Source organism: Molossus molossus, unplaced genomic scaffold, assembly GCF_014108415.1.
Source record: "Molossus molossus isolate mMolMol1 unplaced genomic scaffold, mMolMol1.p scaffold_m16_p_3, whole genome shotgun sequence".
In the NCBI taxonomy this organism is placed as follows: domain Eukaryota; kingdom Metazoa; phylum Chordata; class Mammalia; order Chiroptera; family Molossidae; genus Molossus; species Molossus molossus.
Genome location: NW_023425366.1, coordinates 96,866,271 through 96,885,935, shown reverse-complemented (window position 1 = coordinate 96,885,935; position 19,665 = coordinate 96,866,271). Strand labels below are relative to the sequence as shown.

Below are 19,665 nucleotides of genomic sequence, written 5' to 3'. Positions count from 1 at the left end.
TTGGAGAACAACTTCAACCCAGGTGCTCTTGGATAATACCCAGCAGGCTACACCTATCAGTCCTCAGCAGGGGACCCCGAGGAGCATGAAGAAAACAGGAACCTACCTGGGGTTCTCCCTCCAATGCACACCATCCCCTGCCCAGTGCCCCCTCCATCTTCCTGCTTCTATTTCTTTGGCATAGTGCTGACCCAGACCCAGGACCACTGCAGAAGGTCTCCTCACTGACCCCTTCAGTTAATCCCCAACCCTACCACTAGATTAACTTTCCTACTGAATAGCCTCATTTGAGTCACTCCCCTGAGCAGGAGCCTGCAATGGCTCCCAGTTGCCTCAAAATTAAGACCCTCTGTGTTCTGCCATTCACCAACCTCTCTAGCCTATTCTCTCACTTTGCTCATCACAGGAGTGCAGTTAGATGGCTTTCACCTTCCTGCCCTTTGCACACCCTCTGCCTTCTACTTGGATCACCCTCCTATACTCTCTTCCCTGTTCTTCAAAGACCAAACCCAAGTATTACCTCCTCTACAAAACCTTCCCTGATCCCCCAGCAGGAAGTCGTCTCCTTCCTCTGTGCTGCCGTCCTTACACATCTTAGGTCTCTCACTGGCAGGGCCACCATGTACAACTGTCAAGGTTGAGCACTGCACAACTCCAGGGGGTACCATTCATATAGATTCTGGTGGGAATGGTACTCTCTGGAGTCATGCAGCACAGAAGCCCTGTTAATCAGAGAAGAGAGCAAAGAACAGTGTCTTATTCACTGTTACTCACGAGGCACCCAACATGTTTCCTGTTTATGGCTATCACTTATGTGTGGCTTCTATTATGTGGGCCCCCGACTCCAGACACCTCAGCCAGAGATTGACCTAGAGGGGGAAAGTAAGCCCTTCATCCTGAGTGCTTGCCAGAGTCATGCCTGGAAAACCTAGCTCTGGGCCCTGGCCGGTTTGGCTCAGCGGTTGGAGCGTCCGCCTACGGTCTGGAGAGACCCAGGTTCGGTTCCCGCTAAGGGCATGTACCTCGGTTGCAGTTTGTCCCCGGGGCCCTGGTTGGTCGTGCGGGTGGCAGCCACTCGATGTGTCTCTTTCACATCGATGTTTCCCTCTCTCTCTCTACCTCTCTCTCCCTCCCACTCTATCTGTACAAAAAATGGAAAAATGTCCTCGGGTGAGGATAAAAAAAAAAAGAAAACCTAGCTCTGGGATCTTGGGGACTTGTGGGGCCTCCCTCCACTTCCTGTCCAGGCAGCCACTGAGGCAGAGTCTGAAAAGGACGGTTGTGACCAGAGGATGGTGGGGGTGGAGGCAGGCTCTGTTCCATGAAGTCTTCCTGGCAGCCAATTCAGATTGAAAATCTAAGGGGAAGCAAATTTACAGCCCCCTTGAGCTGTCCCAGACCCCAGGCAGCACGAAGCCCCAGCTGCCTGGAGTTGGGTTGGAGATGGGGGGTGGGGGTGACTCGGGGCCTCTCCTACCCTGCTTTCCAAGCAGTTGCTTCTCTGCTTGACTTGAGAGTTCAGCCAGTGGCCGAGAAGACCTTCTGTGCTGGGAAGTGAGGTGGCTGAGGAACTTGGAGGGTGGGGTGAGGGAGGGCTTCCTGGCCCTTGGGGAACTGGAAAGGGAGCAAGAATGTCAGAGAAGGGATTACTGCTGGAGAAAGTCCTGTGCAAAGATCAATTTGGAGAAATTGAGGCAAGGGCTGTTTTCTTGGCCACAAGTAGCCAGGAGAATCAGATCTAGGTTTCTGTTCTCAGCAAGAAGCATTGTGACCTAGCAACCTAAAGGGATTGTTTGGTAAACAAGGGTGCCCAGATCAGTGGCCTGAGCTCTGCCACTTTCTGACTAGCACCCGACTTGTGACTTTATCTCTGAACCTTATTTCTATAGAATGGGGATGGTGAAAATCATAGTAATCTCTTCCCAGGGCTATGGTAGGATTATGTAATGCCTGGCATAGGGTGATCAATACATACTAGCTGCTATTCCTATGCCCTCTGCTTTGTTATCCCTACTATTTGTTCTCATTTTGGAGGCCTGGAGACCAAACCACCAGCATATTCTTCAGCCTTCCTCCAGCATCTTCCACTGTTCCCTCTGGAGAGCTAGGCACACTGACTACACTTGGGAGAAACTTACCCCTGAACACACTGAGTGAAATGGCATCATTGTGGGAGTTAGAGATGGGTTAAGACACAGATATCGACAAGTCTCAAACTTAGTTTATTCAAAGCTTGGGGCCAATCAGGGATTTCTTGTCCTATTAATGTGTGTTCCCAGAGAAGCTTAAAGCCCTTGACTGAAGGAGGCCATTAGGCCAACCCTAGACAAGCATTATGAGGCCACTTTCTTCAGTTGTCTCTTGAATCCCCCAAGCATTTGAATCCTTGAAGCAGGGTTCCCAGAGCACCAATACCTATACCTTGATCTCCAGAACCACTTCCTCCAGTTAAGTTTCTGTGAAAAGTGTCAGCCCACATGCTAGGATCTCTAGCTCCTAAGTATCACTGAATATTCGTAAACCCCTTCCCATATCACCCATTCAATCAGAAGACAGAGTTGCTGAATTGGCCAGCGTAACTTTCCTGTCCCAGCAAAAATAAAATGAGAAAGTCCTAACTAAAACAAAACACTACTGGCAATATTAATGGGAGTAATGTTGTTCTTCCATGTAAGGCCTTTGCAGGTATACAATTGTGAATACAAAAGTTTCATTTTGTGTGGCTGGTGTGGCTCAGTGGTTGAGTGAGCATCGACCCATGCACCAAGAGGTCGCTGGTTCAATTCCCGGTCAGGACACATGCCCAGGTTGTGGGCCTGATCCCCAGTGGGGGGCATGCAGGAGGTGGCCAATCGATGTTCTTTCTCATTGATGTTTCTGTCTCTCTCTCCCTCTCATTTTCTCTCTCTGTAAAATCAATATAAAGCAAAAAAGTTTTATTTTGTTAACATGGAGCTCAGGGACTTTTTAAGGATTTTGCATTAATTCTTCGGGGTGGTCCTATAGGCTCTTTCTACGTGGAGGAATATAGGCCAAGATCTATGCAAGGGAAGTTTATAATAGCCTTAGATATACACTTAAACATCTAAATTTAACAAATATTTTCCCAAATTGTTCACAGTTCACTAAGAATTGGCAAATTACAAGAACCTATTGTTTGACCCCACAGGCATCCTGATCTGTATATAAGTGAGCCCTTCTGTTCATGTCTTATTTCATGAACCAGCAACTAATTTTAGTACTTTTAGGAAAGTACATATTTTTTGCAGCAAACAAGATTCTGGATTTGAAAGGGACCTAGGAGGTCTCATGAAGGTGAAGGTCCACCCCTTCTCTGCTTGCACATTTCCAGTGACAAGACAGTTGATGTTTCTCAAGGGAATAGGCTTGTTACAGAGCAGACAGCAAGCTGTCTTACTGTGTATCCACCCACCCACCCATCCATCCACTCGTCAGATATTTACTCCTTACTGGACTGGGCAATGAAATCATTTCTCCTTGAGGTTATCTCATCAGTTTGATTACTAACTCCCCCTGATAACTCACCTAGAGAACAGAACAAAAGAACTTGGTAAAAATTTAACTTTTTCTCATTACAAAAACAATATGGCCCTGGCAGGTCGTTCATTTGGTTAGAGTGTCATCCCAATACGCAAAGGTTGCAGGTTCCATCTCTGGTCAGAGCACACACACAAATCAATCAATAAATGCATAAATAAGTGGAACAACAAATCAGTGTTTCTCTCTCTCCCTTCCTCTCTCTCTAAAAATCAATTTTAAAAAAGAGTGAATACTATAAATGAAAAAAAAAAAAAAGAACATAATCATTGAAAAAGTAGAAAACATAGCTAAACCAAAAACATAAAAAGCACCCATAATGCCATTAGCAAGATGGAGTCCTAAGTGGTCATTTTCACAGACTTCTTTCTTAGTGGGATAACCTTGGCCTCACTCCAAATCTCTGTGCAGCTGGACATCTGTTCCCTAAGGAACTTGTCCAACTTCATAGGTTCAAGGTAGTGTGGAACATACCATTCTTCCTCCAACTCCTGACCAAGCACAAGGAACTCACCTCAGACATAATGTGGGGGCTTACCTAGGAGAATCATCAGCCCATCCAACTAGTTCATGTGTCCTGAGAGCCTTCTTCCTTGCCAGGCAAACCAGTTAAAAGCCCGACAGAACTAATAACCCAACCTTGTGAATTAAACACACAAATCACCTTCCTTCCCCTCTTCGTGTCTACATTTAGAGGCTCCAAGCTATTCTTTTTTTTTTTTTTTTTTATCCTCACCCGAGGACATTTTTCGATATTTTGTTCAGATAGAGTGGGAGGGGGAGAGAGAGAGAGAGAAACATTGACGTGAAAGGGACACATCGAGAGGTTGCCACCCACATGACCCAACAAGGGCCGGGGACAAACTGCAACCGAAGTACGTGCCCTTAGCGGGAACCAAACCTGGGTCTCTGGACCGCAGGCCGATGCTCTAACCGCTGAGCCAAACCGGCCAGGGCTCCAAGCTATTCTTTAGCAAAATGGCTCATACTAACAATAGTAGCCCTTACAAATGCCAGGACAGTTCTAAGCACTGTGCAAATTATTTGTCTTTTTAAGTCTATCTGTCCTATTTCCTATTAGACTTTACAGGACCAATAGTTTATACCTCTCCAGGCAGGCCTGGTGCCTAACACAAATCCGTACAACTAATGGATGCTCAATAGTGCTATGGATGATGAGCAAATGTCTACACCCACCTCTAAGCTAAGCATCTGAATTCTGGCCTCTGAGGATGTTTTTGAAGTAGGAGGTCATTATGCACTCATTGTGGGCTCTGCAGCTGTTGAGTAAAAATAAGGGAAGGGGAACTGCATTTGGACACAACTTCTGCCCGTCTTCTTCCCCCATTTCCAAAGTTTTGATGGAAGACACTTCAGAGAACCAGTAGAAGTTGGGAAGGGGGAATGGACAGAAGCCAGAGTCAGCCTCCCTACAAATGAGATGGAGTTCCCTGCCCAGCCCACCATGTATGAAACTCTAGTAGATACAGAAGTCTTCCCTTCATCTCCTACCTACCCCCACACACTCAAGGGTGAACCCCTACACCCTCCAAGGTCTAAGGGCTATTTCTATAAACCTGCCACTGAGGGAAGCCACACTGGCAAGCAGTAAGAGAACATGGAGTAGAAACAACAAATAAGACTGGGAGACATAGCTGCCAAAACAAACCAAATGCACAAGGGCTGCCTGCCACCACCTCAGCTGGTCCCAGGCCAGGAGCGTAGACACAAGAACACATACGTGCAGGGAGACACATATTTCCATCCAGCTCCCTGCTGGCTCCTCTGCTACAGGGGAGCTACAGGGCAAGGGAGCCTTACAATCAAGATGATAGGGGAATGGGGGTAGAAGGGGGTGATAGGAATGTCTCCCATCTTGTCCCCCTCGAGTCTCCCCTGCTTCCTAGCCACTGGGTGACCCTGCAGCCTGAGAACATGTACTGCCTATTCATGAGTCCCCTTTGTATATCAACCCCTCTACCAGATATGCCCTCTCTCTCCTTTTTACCTGGCAAATTCCTATTCATCCTCCAAAATCCAGGTCAAAGGTGAAACCATCTTGGACCCTACCAGGAAGTTAGCATTTACTTCTCCACATTTCCATATCATGGCTTCTCTTACTTCTTTTATAATACACCTTCCTTATTCACAAAAACTGTGCATCCACCTTCCCAATTAAATGATGAGCTTCTTGAAGACAGTGGCCATTTTATACCCACTTTTGTATCCCCAGGGCCCAACCCAGGCCTTGGCTCACAGCAGGTACTCAGCACAAGTTTAGTTGTTTGAATGACTCCTTCTGTGAGGAGTTCGCTTTCCTGAGTTACTGGCAGTCACTTACCCAGCATCAAAGTCCCTCATCAACAGGAATACTGAAGCCAGAAGGGGTTTCAATAAATGAGAAGCCTGATTTTCAAAACCCAAACCAAACTACCTTCAAGCAAACTACAGCAAAATTAGGTTATGTTACTAACCTTTAAATCAGAGGCTTTCAAACTTGTGAGCTCGACCACAATAAAACACAATTTACATTCCTAGTACATATGTGTATATATAAACATATTGAGCCCTAGCCAGTTTTGTTCAGTGGTTATAGCGTCAGCCCATGAACCAGAGAGTCCTGGGTTCGGTTCCCGCTAAGGGCATGTACCTCGGTTGCGACTCCTCCCTGGCCCTGGTTTGGGTTGTGCAGGTGGCAACCAGTCGATGCGTCTCTCTCACGTCAATGTTTCTCTCTCTCTCTCTCTTTCTCCCTCCCACTCTATCTGAAGATAAATGCAAAAATGTCCTCGGGTGAGGATAAAAAAAAAAAAATTAAAAAAAGAAACATATTGATAGCCCAGTTGGTGTGGCTCACTGGTTGAGCGTCAACCCGTGCACCAAGAAGTCACCAGGTCAAATCCCACTCAGGGCACATGCCCAGGTTGTGGGCCTGATCCCCAGTGTAGGGCATGTAGGAGGCGGCCAATTGATGTTCTCTCTCATTGATGTTTCTATCTCTCTCTCCCTCAAATCAATAAAGAAAAAAAAATATTTTTTAAAAAGTTAAGAGAAAAAAACATTGATAACTGAAAAAGTCACAACAAAACTGCCATTTAGGTTGTACTTTCTTCTACTTGTTTTTTTTTAAATCCTCACCCAAGGACATTTTTTGCATTTATCTTCAGATAGAGCAGGAGGGAGAAAGGGGTAAGAGAGAGAAACATCAATGTGAGAGAGACACATCAACTGTTTGCCACCCACACAACCCCAACTAGAGCTAGGGACAAACCGCAACCAAGGTACATGCCCTTAGCGGGAACCAAACCCAGGATTCTCCAGTCCGAAGGCAGATGCTCTAACTGCCGAGCCAAACCGGCCAGGGCTCTACTTGCTTTTTAAATCTATGATCCAGTAAAATGATTTTGAGACCCACAAATGGATCACCAGCCACTCTGATAAACATTGCTTTAGATGATTAATTTGATAAACATGAGAAATCAGATCTTTCTAAAAATACCCAAACAAAAAAGTATTTATGTGCCCAATAATTCAGTGGGGAGGCTTTCCTTTCTCACTAGAGCAGCCCAGCCAGAAAGGTCTGAAAGGCTCTGGACCTTAGTTGCTTAGAATAATTTAGGCCCTGCCGGACCAGGAGGTGAATGAAGTCATGTGTCAGTTCCCACCACAAAGCCTGATACAAAAGAGACCCGTCTTTGCTTCCTTCATTTTTAAATCCTCACCTTTCCCGTGCCTGGGAACCTCTATCAGAGCTTGATGCTTCTGAGCATACAACTAACACAGCTGCATTCAGCAGGCAAGAATATAAACCTTATTCATTCAGCCTTCCTTTGAGAATGAGAAATTTTAAAGCAAACACTAGGTTGTCAGGCTTCTGCACTGTACTCAAGTTTATGTTACACTGTCCATAGTACGATGCACACTCTCTGTGAAAGCACTCAGTTTCCCCGCCTGTACCTAAATACTTGTCAAGTTTCCTACTCTTCTTTTCAGGTACACACAGCCTTTACACAGGAGAGAGGCAGTGACAGTGGGGTGGGTGGACACTAACACAGCTCAATACTTTTTATTGTCTAGGACAATGGTTGATTACAGACCACAAAAATTCAGGAAGGCCATTGCTTAGGCTCAACAAGAGACACTCTCCGCCTCTCAATTCAGAGTCCTCTGGTCTATGAGATGACAGGCGTTTCCTTACATGGCTCTAGCAGAAAGTCCACTACAGTACTCAGTACAATGAGAATCATACCTGAGCCTAGCTGAGGGTGACTGGATAAGGTGAGTCAGACTCATTTTAATTACTTGGGTGTGACCCTGAAAACTCGGATGTGGATGGCTGAATTGTTTCTGATTCGGGTCAGTGGCTCTCGTGTATCAGTCTCTGGTTCCAGCTCATCAACAAGCTCCACTGTGGAGGTATTGGCAGCCACCTGCAAGGACCCGAAGCTGCCTGCCTGCAGCTGTAGGGCAATGTTTATTGCACGATTGATGGCCAGGCCCAAGCCATGAATGTAGATCTCAGTGCATGCATTCTGACCCCGCGCCCCTCCGTCCAGCAGTTTCTGGCAGCGGGCCAGCTGGGCCTTAAAGTCAGTCTTCATGTTGACATAAATATCATTGGGCCTCCGAGGCAGGCGGTGGGGCAGTCGCTTCCGAAGGGTGTACTCCACTGGATCCAGCTCGGCCTCGATGGCCCCGCGGTGCTCTCGGTTTTCTGCCATGCTGCGTGCCCTGGCACGGAAAAAAGACAAGATCAGTGAGGGGTGACACGCGACTTCTCTTCCATTTCCAACCCATTTCCTGTCCAAAACGTGTAGCCAGGAGGGGGCGCACTCAATGCTCCTCTTCTGTTCTGGCCTCAGTCCCCGCCCATCAACCGAAGCTCCAGATTCTCCCACACTACCAGTTTTTAGTCCCTATTTATGTATCACATTGCCCCCAACCTCAGGCCCCTCCATCACCCCTTCCCTGGCTCTTCCGCACCTACTCTCACTGGTCCACAGTGGTCTTCACGCACAGTGCTCTCCACGTGCACGCGGCCCTCTCCCCTGCCAGGTCACTCACGTGTTGTGTCAATGGGCCTAATAGACCAGGGCCCCCAGACCCCAAGAAAGGAAGAGAAGGGTAGGGGCGCTCAATACGAATGCCGGATCACAGGCGATACAGGGCTTCTACAAGGGCTGAGTCCAGTGAAATCCACGTACGTACCGCCTTCCCGGCCTCCGTTCTCCCCGCCCCTTATTTTGAGCGCTCGCTCGCTCGCTCGCTCGAGCAACCACGCGAGGTGTTTGAGTAACGCGAGGCTTCCGGTAGTGATGGGGCCTACGGTGTGCGTACGCTTTGGAGGCGGGGCACAGTGGCAGGGGGCGGGCACCAAATCGAAACAGGGAGGACCCAGGTGGAGGGTCAGCTTCCCTAGGCCAGTCCAAGTTCCTGGCCCGCGGAGGGGTCCTAGGGTGGGGTGGGGGGGTGTGTGTGGCGGGGGGCGCCGTGGGGTATAAAGGCTATTATTCTAGGGACGTGGAGAATGTAGGTGAGGGTCTTGCAAAGGCAGCAGGGAGAGTAGGATCGCGAAGGACTCTGAAGACAAGTCTGGGCTCCTGCATCCATCACAGTTCCCCTGGTCATAGGAGGCGTGACAGAGTTGACAGAGCTGACCTCCCGCCCAAAGTCCCTGTTGCCCAAAGATGGAGGGGGGCATTGAGTGGCGAAATGTGGCCCTAGACAGAGGACAGCGTCCCTGGACTCCCCTGCAGTTCATGGGGACTTGTCCCTCTCCCCTACCTCTTGCCAGGCTGACCCCAGGCCCGCCCTTGGGCATCCAAGCTATGAGACTCAGGTTTCACGACTCCCTGGGGGTACCTTGACCACCCACACCCCTCAACTATCACCTACACCCCTCAACTATCACCTACCAGTTCTTTAGTGGCTCCCGGCTACGTGGGAGGAGGAACATGCGCCCCCTAGCGCGCAAGGCAACGTGAAGCACTGGTGGTGGTGGGGTTTCTGGCTCCCTAAAGCCAGTGGGGAGAGGTTGACTCTGCCTGGGGAAGGGGTTTTCTGCCCAAATCGGTGCAGTTTCTGGACTTTTTCCTTCGGAAATGCGTTAGACCTGCATTGGGGATCTCAAACTACTCTCTGCTTGAGTTTTCCCATTATTCAAATTGGGTAATTCCTGTCTTGCCAAGGAGTTGTGAAGCCCAATATAACCTTGTGAACTAGAAGCTACACATGTGAGTTGGAATTTTATGGCCCCCAATCCCCTCTCTAGTTGCCTAGGGTGGAGTCTAAGCTAATTTTACTGGAGGTTAGAAAGAACTTCTCCCAGCACTAGTTAAATCCCATAGTTCTCCTTTTAGCTTCAGATTCTTTCATTAACCACAAGTTTGGGGGGTTATGGGGAGGGTAAAAGGGAGGGTTATGGGGAGGACGGGGTAGGTAATAGGTGAGGAGGAAAGGCTGGCTACAACCTTATTCTGCCTCAGAAATGACATCTGAGCTGAGTTTTAATGGATAAACAGTTCTTCCAGGAACCAAGGAATATTCTGGAATAACTGATCAGTATTTTTAAAAGAAGGGAAGCAAAGTCTAAGTTTCTTGCCCTGGCCAGTTTGGCTCAGCGGTTGAGCGTCGGCCTAGGGACCAGAGAGTCCCTGGGTTCGGTTCCCACCAGGGGCACATACCACACACACAAAAAAAGTCTAAGTTTCTACCTCAAAAAGAAAAGCCAAGTAAAACCAAAGCAAGAAGATAGGAGGAAATAATAAAGAGCAAAATTCAATGAAACGTAGACAGACAATAAAGAAACTCTAACCAAAAGCTAGTTCTTTGAAAAGATAAATAAGATTGACCTAGCAAGACTGGCTAAAAAGAGAACAAGAGAAAGAAGACTCAAATTATGATTATTAGAAATGAAAGCAGGGATAGCACTAAAGATCCCTCATACACTAAAAGATACTAAGAGAATAATACAAACAACTCTACATACATAAATTTGACAATTTAGATGAAATGGACCAATTCCTAGAAAACCACAACAGGCCCGGCCTGTGTGGCTCAGTGGTTGAGCGTTGACTCATGCACCAAGAAACTGCCGGTTCGATTCCTGGTCACGGCACATGGGTTGGGGCACATGCCCAGGTTGTGGGCCTGATCCCCAGTGCAGGGCATGCAAGAGGCGGCCAATCAGTATTCTCTCTCATCAGTGTTTCTATCTCTCTCTCCCTCTCTCTTCCTCTCTCTCTAAAAAATCAATAAAGAAAAAAAAAGAAAACTACAACCAACCAAACTCATCCAAGGTGAAACAAATAATCTGAATAGTCCTATAACTATTAAAATTAATTAATAGCTTTAAGAAAAACCTTTAGAAAAAGAAATATCTGTAGGCCCAGATGGTTTCACTGGTGAATTCTACCAAAGGAAGAAATAACACAAATTTTACACAATCTCTTCCAGAAAACAGAGTAGGAAAGAACATTTTCCAACTAATTTTATGAGGTCAAAACCAGACAAATACAAAAGAAGAAAACCACAGACTGATATCTCTCATGAACAAAGATGCAAAAATCCTCAACAAAATGTTAGTAAATTGAATCTAACAGTAGTCCCCCTTTATCCACGGTTTCACTTTCCATGGTTTCAGTTACCCTTGGTCAACTGGAGTCTGAAAATATTACATGGAATATTCCAGAAATAATTCATAAGTTTTAAATTTCACACTGTTCTGAATAGTGTGATGAACTCTCACCTTCCTGCTCTCTAGGGATGTGACTCATCCCTTTGTCCAGTATATCCACACTGTATACACTACCCACCCATTAATCACTTAGGAACCATCTTGGTTATCAGATCAACTGTCGAGGTATTGTAGTACTTGTGTTCAAGTAATCCTTATTTACTTTATGTCCCCAAAGAGCACGAGTAGTGAGGCTGGCAATTCAGACATGCCAAAGTTATTTATGTATAAGAAAAATACAGTATATATAGGTTTGGTACTATCTGTGTTTAGGTAACCACTTGCGTCTTGGAATGTATCCCAGCAGATAAGCAGTGACTACTGTATATGAAAAGAATTATAGCCCAGCTGGTGTGGCTCAGTGGCTGAGCGTCGACCCATGCACCAAGAGGTAGCCGGTTCAGTTCCCAGTCAGGACTCATGCCCAGGTTGTGGGCCAAATCCCCAGTGCGGGGCATGCAGGAGGTGGCCAATTGATGTTCTCTCTAATTGATGTTTCTCTCTCTCTTTCCCTCTCCCTTCCTTTCTCTCTAAAAATCAATAAAGGAAGAAAAACTAAAAAAAAAAAAAAAAAAAAAATAGTGTAAAAGCAATTTATTATTGTTTTGTTGTTATCCTCACCCAAGGACATTTTTCCATTTTTTGTTCAGATAGAGTGGGAGGGGGAGAGAGGAAGAGAGAGAGAGAGAGAGAGAGAGAGAGAAACATCGACGTGAAAGGGACACATCAAATGGCTGCCACCCGCATGACCAACCAGGGCCAGGGACAAACTGCAACCAAGGTATGCGTCCCTTAGCGGGAACCGAACCCGGGTCTCTCCGGACCACAGGCCGATGCTCTAACTGCTGAGCCAAACTGGCCAGGGCATAAAAGCAGTTTAATGGGGGAAGAATCAGTCTTTGCAGCAAGTGGTGTTAAAGCAATTGGATAAATAGGCAAAGAACTAAACTTAAGCCCTATGAAAAAAATTAACACAAGCCCTGGCCGGTTTGGCTCAGCGGTTGGAGCGTCAGCCTGCGGTCCGGAGAGACCCGGGTTCGGTTCCCGCTAAGGGCATGTACTCGGTTGCAGTTTGTCCCCGGCCCTGGTCGGTTGTGCGGGTGGCAGCCACTCGATGTGTCCCTTTCACATCGATGTTTCCCTCTCTCTCTCTCTTCCTCTCTCTCCCTCCCACTCTATCTGTACAAAAAATGGAAAAATGTCCTCGGGTGAGGATAAAAAAAAAAAAAAAATTAACACAAAATGGGTGATAGATTTAAATATAAAATGTAAACTATAAACCTTTCAGAATAAAACATAAGAAACACAGGAAAACATCTTCATGACATAGAGTCAGGTGAAGAGTTCTTTGACACAACTCCTAAAGCACAACCTATTAAAAAAATTGATAAATTGTACTTCATCAAAATTAAAAGCTTTTACTCTGTGAAAGACCACATTAATAGGATGAAAAGAGAAGCTGCAGACCAGGAGAAATATTTTCAAATTATATATCTGACAAAGGACTTATATCCAGAATATACAAAGAACTCTCTAAACTCAAGAGTTAGAGAACAACTCAATTAGAAAATAGGCAAAAGTCTTGAACAGATATTTTGCCAAGAGGGTATCAGGATGCCAAGTAAACTCATAAGATGTTCAATATCATTAACATCATATCATTAAAACCATGATGACTACTACACACCTATCAGAATATCCAAAATAAAAAACACTGACACTACCAAGTGCTGACAAGAATGCAGAGAAACTTGTCCTACACATGTACAGACCTCTCATACACGGTTTGTGGAAATGTTAAATGGTACAGCCACTTTGGAAAACAGTTTGTTAGTTTCTTATTAAAACTAAACATACTCGCCCCGGCCGGTTTGGCTCAGCAGTTGGAGTGTCAGCCCGCGGACCGGAGAGTCCCAGGTTCAGTTCTCACTAAGGGCATGTGCCTTGATTGCAGTTTGTTCCCGGTCCTGGTTGGGGTTGTGTGGGTGGCAACCAGTCGATGTCTCTCTCTCACATCGATGTTTCTCTCTCTCTCTTCCTCCCTCTCCCCCTTCTGCTCTATCTGAAAATAAATGCAAACAATGTCCTCGGGTGAGGAAAAATAAATAAAACTAAAACTAAACATATATTCATCATATGACCCAGCAAGAACACTCCTGAACATTTAAAACTTGTCCATAGCAGTTTTATTTGTAATAACCCAAACTGGAAACAACCCAGGTGTCTGTCAGCAGGTGAATAGTTAAACAAACTGTGGAATATCCACACCATGGAATATTACTCAGCAATAAAGGTGGGATCAAGGAGCCCTGTTACATGGTTGGAATACTGGTTACATCACAGAATACTGTGCTAAGCAGCTCATAGTTAGTATGGAAGGCAAACAAGATGTGCAAGATAGTATGACTAGTGAAGAGAATGTATAGGATTTGGTAGATCCCCAAGGGCGGAATAGCCAATACAACTTTGGGGGAAGCAATGGTGGAGACAATGTCCAGCAGTGGGGCTCATATCCTGTTATAGTGGAGAAGTCCAGAAGGACTAAGTCCTGGGAGATAGGGAAGAAGAGTAGGAACCAGCAAAGGACCCAGGAGCAGCTAGTGAGATAGGAGGAAATCCAAGGGAGTGTGGAAGACAGGTGAAGAAGGCATTTCCTGGAGGAGGGAGTGACTATTATATGCTACTGAGAGGTCACATATAAACTGGACCAGTGGATTTAGCAACGTGGGTCACTGGTGACTGAACAAGTTCTTTGGTCAACCAAAGAACTTAGTATATGCCCGGGCCAGTATGGCTCAGCAGTTAGAGCTTCAGCCTGCAGACCATAGAGTCCGGGTTTGGTTCCCGCTAAGGGCACATACCTTAGTTGCAGTTTGTCCCGGGCCCCAGTTAGGATTGTGTGGGTGTCAACCACTCTATGTGTCTCTCTCACATCGATGTTTCTCTCTCTCTCTCTCTTCCTCCCTCTGTCCCTCCCACTCTATCTGGAGATTCATGCAAAAAAAAAAAAAATGTCCTCAGGAGAGGATAAAAAAATAAAAGAACTTAGTATGTGGTAGAAACTAATTTTGAATGCAATAAATTAATTTTAAGGCTCATTTTGTCTGATAATTAAAAATAAGAACAGTTTGTGAGCTATTTATTACTCAACTTGCATGTCTTTTCATGTCTAATATATGTTTTCCAAACTTTGACATTTAGATATATATAAAGGTTCACAATTTAGGTTGGTGAAGCCAAGCTCTGTAATAAACTGATTTGACACTAAGATAGTCTTCATCTTTTTACAATTCATTGAAGACAAACACCACAGAGGAATCTGCCATTAAGAATAAAGGCAGAGCCCTGGCTGGTTTGGCTCAGCGGTTGGAGCATTGGCCTGTGGACCAGAGTCCTGGGTTCAGTTCCCACTAGGGGCACGTACCCCCCCCCCCAAAAAAAAAGAATAAAGGCAGCATGGAGTAAAGACAGCCTCTTTAATAAATGATGTTGGGAAAATTGGACAGCTACATGAAAAAAAATGAAACTAGACCATCAACTTACACCACACACAAGAATAAACTCAAAATGAATAGAAGACTTAAATGTGACTCGTGAATCCATAAAAATCCTAGAAGAAAATGTAAGCAACAAAATTTCAGACATCATACGCAGCAGAATTTTCTTTCTTTCTTTTTTTTTAATCCTCACCTGAGAGAAACATCGACGTGAAAGGGACACATCGAGTGGTTGCCACCCACACGACCCAACCAGGGCCAGGGACAAACTGCAACTGAGGTACGTGCCCTTAGCGGGAACCGAACCCCGATCTCTCCAGACCGCAGGCCGACACTCTAACCTCTGAGCCAAATTGGCCAGGGTGCAGCAGAATTTTCAATGATACATCACCTAAGGCAACAGAAACAACGGAAAAAATGAACACATGGGACTACATCAAACTAAAAAGCTTCTGCACAGCAAAAAAAACAACCATCAAAATGGAAAGGGAACCCACTGTATGGGAGAGCATAATTGCCAATGATACATCAGATAAGAGGTTAATTTCCAAAATATATAGAGTGCTCATACAACTCAATAAAAGGAAGACAAAGAACCCAATTAAAAAATGGGCAGAGGAACTAAATAGACACCTCTCCAAACAGGACATACAAATGGCTAAGGGACATATGAAGAAATGCTCAACATCACTAATTATCAGAGAGATGCAAATTAAAACAACAATGGGGTATCAACTCACACTTGTCAGAATGGCTGCCATCAACCAATCATCAAACAATTGCTGGCGAGGGTGTGGAGAAAAGGGGATTCTAGCACACTGCTGGTGGGAATGCAGGCTGGTGCAGCCACTATGGAAAACAATATGGTGTTACCTCAAAAAATTAAAAATTTAATTGTCATTTGACCCAGTGATTCCACTTCTAAGAATATACCCTAAGAAGCCTGAAACACCAATCAGAAAGAATATATGTACCCCCATGTACACAGCAGCACTATTTACAGCCCAAGTGTCCATCAGTAGACGAATGGATAAAAAAGCTGTGGTACATATACACAATGGAGTACTAGGCAGCTGTAAGAAAGAAAGATCTCTTATCCTTTGAATGACATGGAAGGACCTGGAGTGAAACAAGCCAAGCAGAGAAAGACAAATATCACATTATTTCACTTATTTGTGGAATATAATAAACATAATAGTCTGAGAAACAGTGTAGACCCAGAGACAAAATGGAAGTAGGGTACAGACTGACAACCCTCAGAAGCGGGGACGGGGGGGGGGGGGAGATAAACCACAGAACTTATATGCATGTACGTATAACTGATGGACATGGACAACAAAGCTGGGGACGGGATGGGGGGAATGGGGAGAAGGTGTCAATGGGGAAAAAAGGAGAAATATCTTTAATAAAAATAATAAATAAATAAAAGAAAGGAAAAAAAGAATAAAGGCAGAGCCCTGACCAGTTTTCTCAGTGGTTAGAGCATTGGCCCAAGTACCGGGGAGTCCCGGGTTTAATTCCTGTTAAGGGTACATACCTTCGTTGCAGTTCATCCCCAGCCATGGTTGGGGTTGTGTGGGTGGCAACCAATCAATGTGTCTCTCTCATGTCAATGTTTCTCTCTCTCTCTTCCTCCCTCTCTCCCTCCCATTCTATCTGAAGATAAATGCAAAAATATCCTCAGGTGAGGATAAAAAATTTAAAAAAAAGAATAAAGTCAGAGCTTGGCTATTTAGTCTCTGTGTGTATGCGTGTGAGCGTGATGAATCTTCTGTATGTATTTATTTATTTATTTATTTATTTATTTATTTTTTATCCTCACCTGACGACATTCTTCCATTTTCTGTTCAGATAGAGTGGGAGGAAGAGAGAGAGAGGGAGAGAAACATCACTGTGAAAGGGACACATCGAGTGGCTGCCACCCGCACGACCCAACCAGGGCCAGGGACAAACTGCAACCAAGGTATGTGCCCTTAGCGGGAACCAAACCCGGGTCTCTCTGGACCGCAGGCCAACGCTCTAACCACTGAACCAAACCGGCCAGGGCATTCTATTTTTATTTTTTGAAGTTTATTTTATATCGATAGTATTATAGATGCCCCCTATTCCCCCCTTTCCACCCAGCCCCCTTGGCTGTTTAGTCTTACTTAAGACTTTCTTTTCATCTATCTAGATTAATCATCTAACCAAATCTGTTTAGTTCAAAAGCTTGCAAATTTAAAACAATACAGACCAAGACATTTTACAGCACAGCACTCAAATAAACAAAAATATTTTAGGTCCAAGTGATTTGTTTGTATTTTTTTTTCTTTAATACTGCACGGGAGATTGTCTAAAATAGTTTCCTTTTCCAAAGGGGACACTTATAAGATTCATTTCCATAGTGTCACCAGCAGCAGCAAGGTTCCCACTTCACAGTTGGGGGACAGGACTTGCCCAAGGTCACAAGCTGATACACAGGGAACCATGGGGAATCATTCTAATTTTATGCCCTAGAGTCCAGTCTTACTCTCCTTGACTCACTGCATCTAGTGAGTACTACTCTTCAGTTCAAAAACATTTTTATGCCCTGGCTGGTTTGGCTCAGTGGTTGAGCATCAGCACACAGACCAAAGAGTCTCAGGTTTGATTCTGGTCAAAGGCATGCACCTCAGTTACAGGTTCAATACCCGACCCTGGCTGGGGTCCTGCAGGAGGCAACCAATCAATGTGTCTCTCTCACATCGATGTTTCTCTCTCTCTCCCTCTCTATCTGAAAACCAGCGAAAAAATATCCTCAGGTGAAAATTAAAAAAAAAAAATTCATGGTAGCATTCAAGGCCCTGAAGTGAAATTTCACTTCCTTTCTCATTCCACTAGCAATCCAGGTCCTCTTCTCCCATCAGCCTGCATTGTCACTATCCTCAAGGTTATGTACACTTTTCCTAAATCTACCTGAATTTTGCCCTTCCTTCCTGCTCAGCACAAGCCACACTGTCCCCAACTGCTCCCAATCCAGAGGTCCCCCCTCTTTGCCCCTGTACCATTTCTCCACCATAATTTACCATCTCACATCTGCTAATTAATAATTAGACATGCTAAAACCTCACTCATTCAGAGGTTAGGCTGCTAGTAATTTCCAACCACTTAGAACACAATCTAGCAAAGTTAAAAAAACAAACAAAAAGCAACAACAAAAGCTTTTGAGTAAGGAAAAAACAGCTGTCATAATCATATTCTAGGAGAATTCTGACCCCAAGACTGGATTCTGTTGATACATTTTCATACAGTGTTAACAATATGAGTATTGTGGACCCTGTGTTACCAAAAGTCGCTATTAGCTAACATTTGTGGAGTACTTGCCCTGTGCCAAGCTCTGTGTTGAATTCTTTACCATACAATCCAGAGGAAAGAGATTAATTAATTTGCTCAAGGCCACAGTCGGTAATGGATGGAACCAGCACAGAAGCCCTTGCTTTAAACAACTGCATTTTCCAACCTGTGAGCAAGCAGTTTGACTGACAACAGAGGCAGGAATCCTGTCTGCAAGAAAGTCAACCGAACTCAAAAAAGCAGACACTAAAACTACAAAGGCAGCCCTGGCTGGTTTGGCTCAGCAGTTAGAGCATCGGTCCACAGACCAGAGTCCTGGGTTTGGTTCCCGCTAAAAGCAGGTACCTTGGTTGCTGTTTGTCCCCGGCTCTGGTTGGGGTTGTGTGGGTGGCAACTACTCTATGTGTCTCTCTCACATCGATATTTCTCTCTCTCTTCCTCCCTCTCTCCTTCCTGCTCTATCTGAAGATAAATGCAAAAATGTCCTCGGGTGAGGATAAAAAAAAAGAAACAACTACAAATGCATAGAAGCCTCGGAGGTACTTCATGCGTGAACAAAAGGCCTTATTGGTTGCTCCTAAGGTTCAGGCTCAGTTATGGCACAAGTCTGAACTTAACTTTTCTCTGTCTTGAAAATTATTTTGTATTTGGTAACAGCTGTTTTAGGAAGCTGGGTAGTGGAGTATACATTCTGGAATGGCTTCCAAGGAAAATGGTGAAAACACACACAAAACTTTTCCTTCCTAAAAGGTTCAGGGATTCAGAAAAGTCACTCCTGAAAACCTCTTTTTTAAACAAAAGAGGTGTCAATCTACGTTTTACATTTGCATACTAGCTTATCTTCTTTCAAAGCCTTTCACATTCACCTATCTGAATTCTTTCAGCACTCCAGGGAGTGGAGTGGGGGCCGGAGATGGGAGAGAACATTAACTCTTAGTAACTACAAAAAATAGAGTCAACTCCGTCAATGGCAGAGCCAAATAAAACTCCAGGTCTCACCAGCCAGTACTGCCTCCGACTCTTTCCGAATCACTAGGTTCCGCACTTATTCCGTATAGCCTAACACACTGATAAACGCACCTCTACATTGTGGTCTCTTTCAACACAGGTGGGCTTCCTGGAGGAAGCAGACTGATCAGAAGCCGGCAATGCCACTAGCAGCGGCCTCCGCGACAGTCGCGCGTCACGGGTCGGGGGGCAGACGGGGAGTACCCAGGGGCACCCCCCAACCCCTGACCGCAGCGAGCCCCGCGTCACGTGACGAGCTGGGCTCCCGGGTCACGTGCCGGGGGGAGGTTTGGGAGCAGCGGGCGTCCAGGCCGACCCGGCGGGGCACACGGGGAGCAGGCGAGGCAGTGCGGGTCGGAGCCGGCCGGAGCCGCGGAGGGAGGCGGCGGCCGCGGCGGTGGCGGAGGGGGCGGCCCTGCGGCCCCGCGTCCGCGTCACGTGGTGCGAGGCGGGCAGCCATCTTGCTACAAACACAAACAGAGAGGAGCGGCCGCCGCGGGAGCGCCAGCGCCCCTTCCCCTGCCGCCTCCGCTGCCCCCGGCCCGCAGCGCGCCG

At 45.8% G+C, this 19,665-nt stretch overlaps 1 protein-coding gene across 5 annotated transcripts; it reads right to left on the bottom strand.

The window, feature by feature from the left end:
- Positions 1–7,563: 7,563 nt before the first annotated feature.
- POP7 (POP7 homolog, ribonuclease P/MRP subunit) lies at positions 7,564–19,353 on the bottom strand. 5 transcript variants are annotated; one of them, XM_036280179.1, is made up of 2 exons: positions 19,183–19,353; positions 7,564–8,289 (listed from the first exon to the last, which is right to left on the bottom strand). In XM_036280179.1, exon 2 carries the CDS (start codon positions 8,277–8,279, stop codon positions 7,857–7,859), a length of 423 nt encoding a protein of 140 aa, XP_036136072.1. In that variant the 5' UTR covers positions 8,280–8,289; positions 19,183–19,353; the 3' UTR covers positions 7,564–7,856. The 5 variants fall into 5 exon arrangements, 4 of the variants coding, with proteins under 4 accessions (XP_036136072.1, XP_036136073.1, XP_036136070.1 ...); XM_036280180.1 differs by lacking the exon at positions 19,183–19,353 and adding an exon at positions 13,151–13,194; XM_036280177.1 differs by lacking the exon at positions 19,183–19,353 and adding an exon at positions 8,542–8,770.
- Between the last annotated feature and the right edge of the window lie 312 nt (positions 19,354–19,665).

What these genes read in the sequence shown, in the direction of transcription:
- POP7 (XM_036280179.1), bottom strand. Translation starts at nt 8,279, where the DNA reads ATGGCAGAAAACCGAGAGCACCGCGGGGCCATCGAGGCCGAGCTGGAT.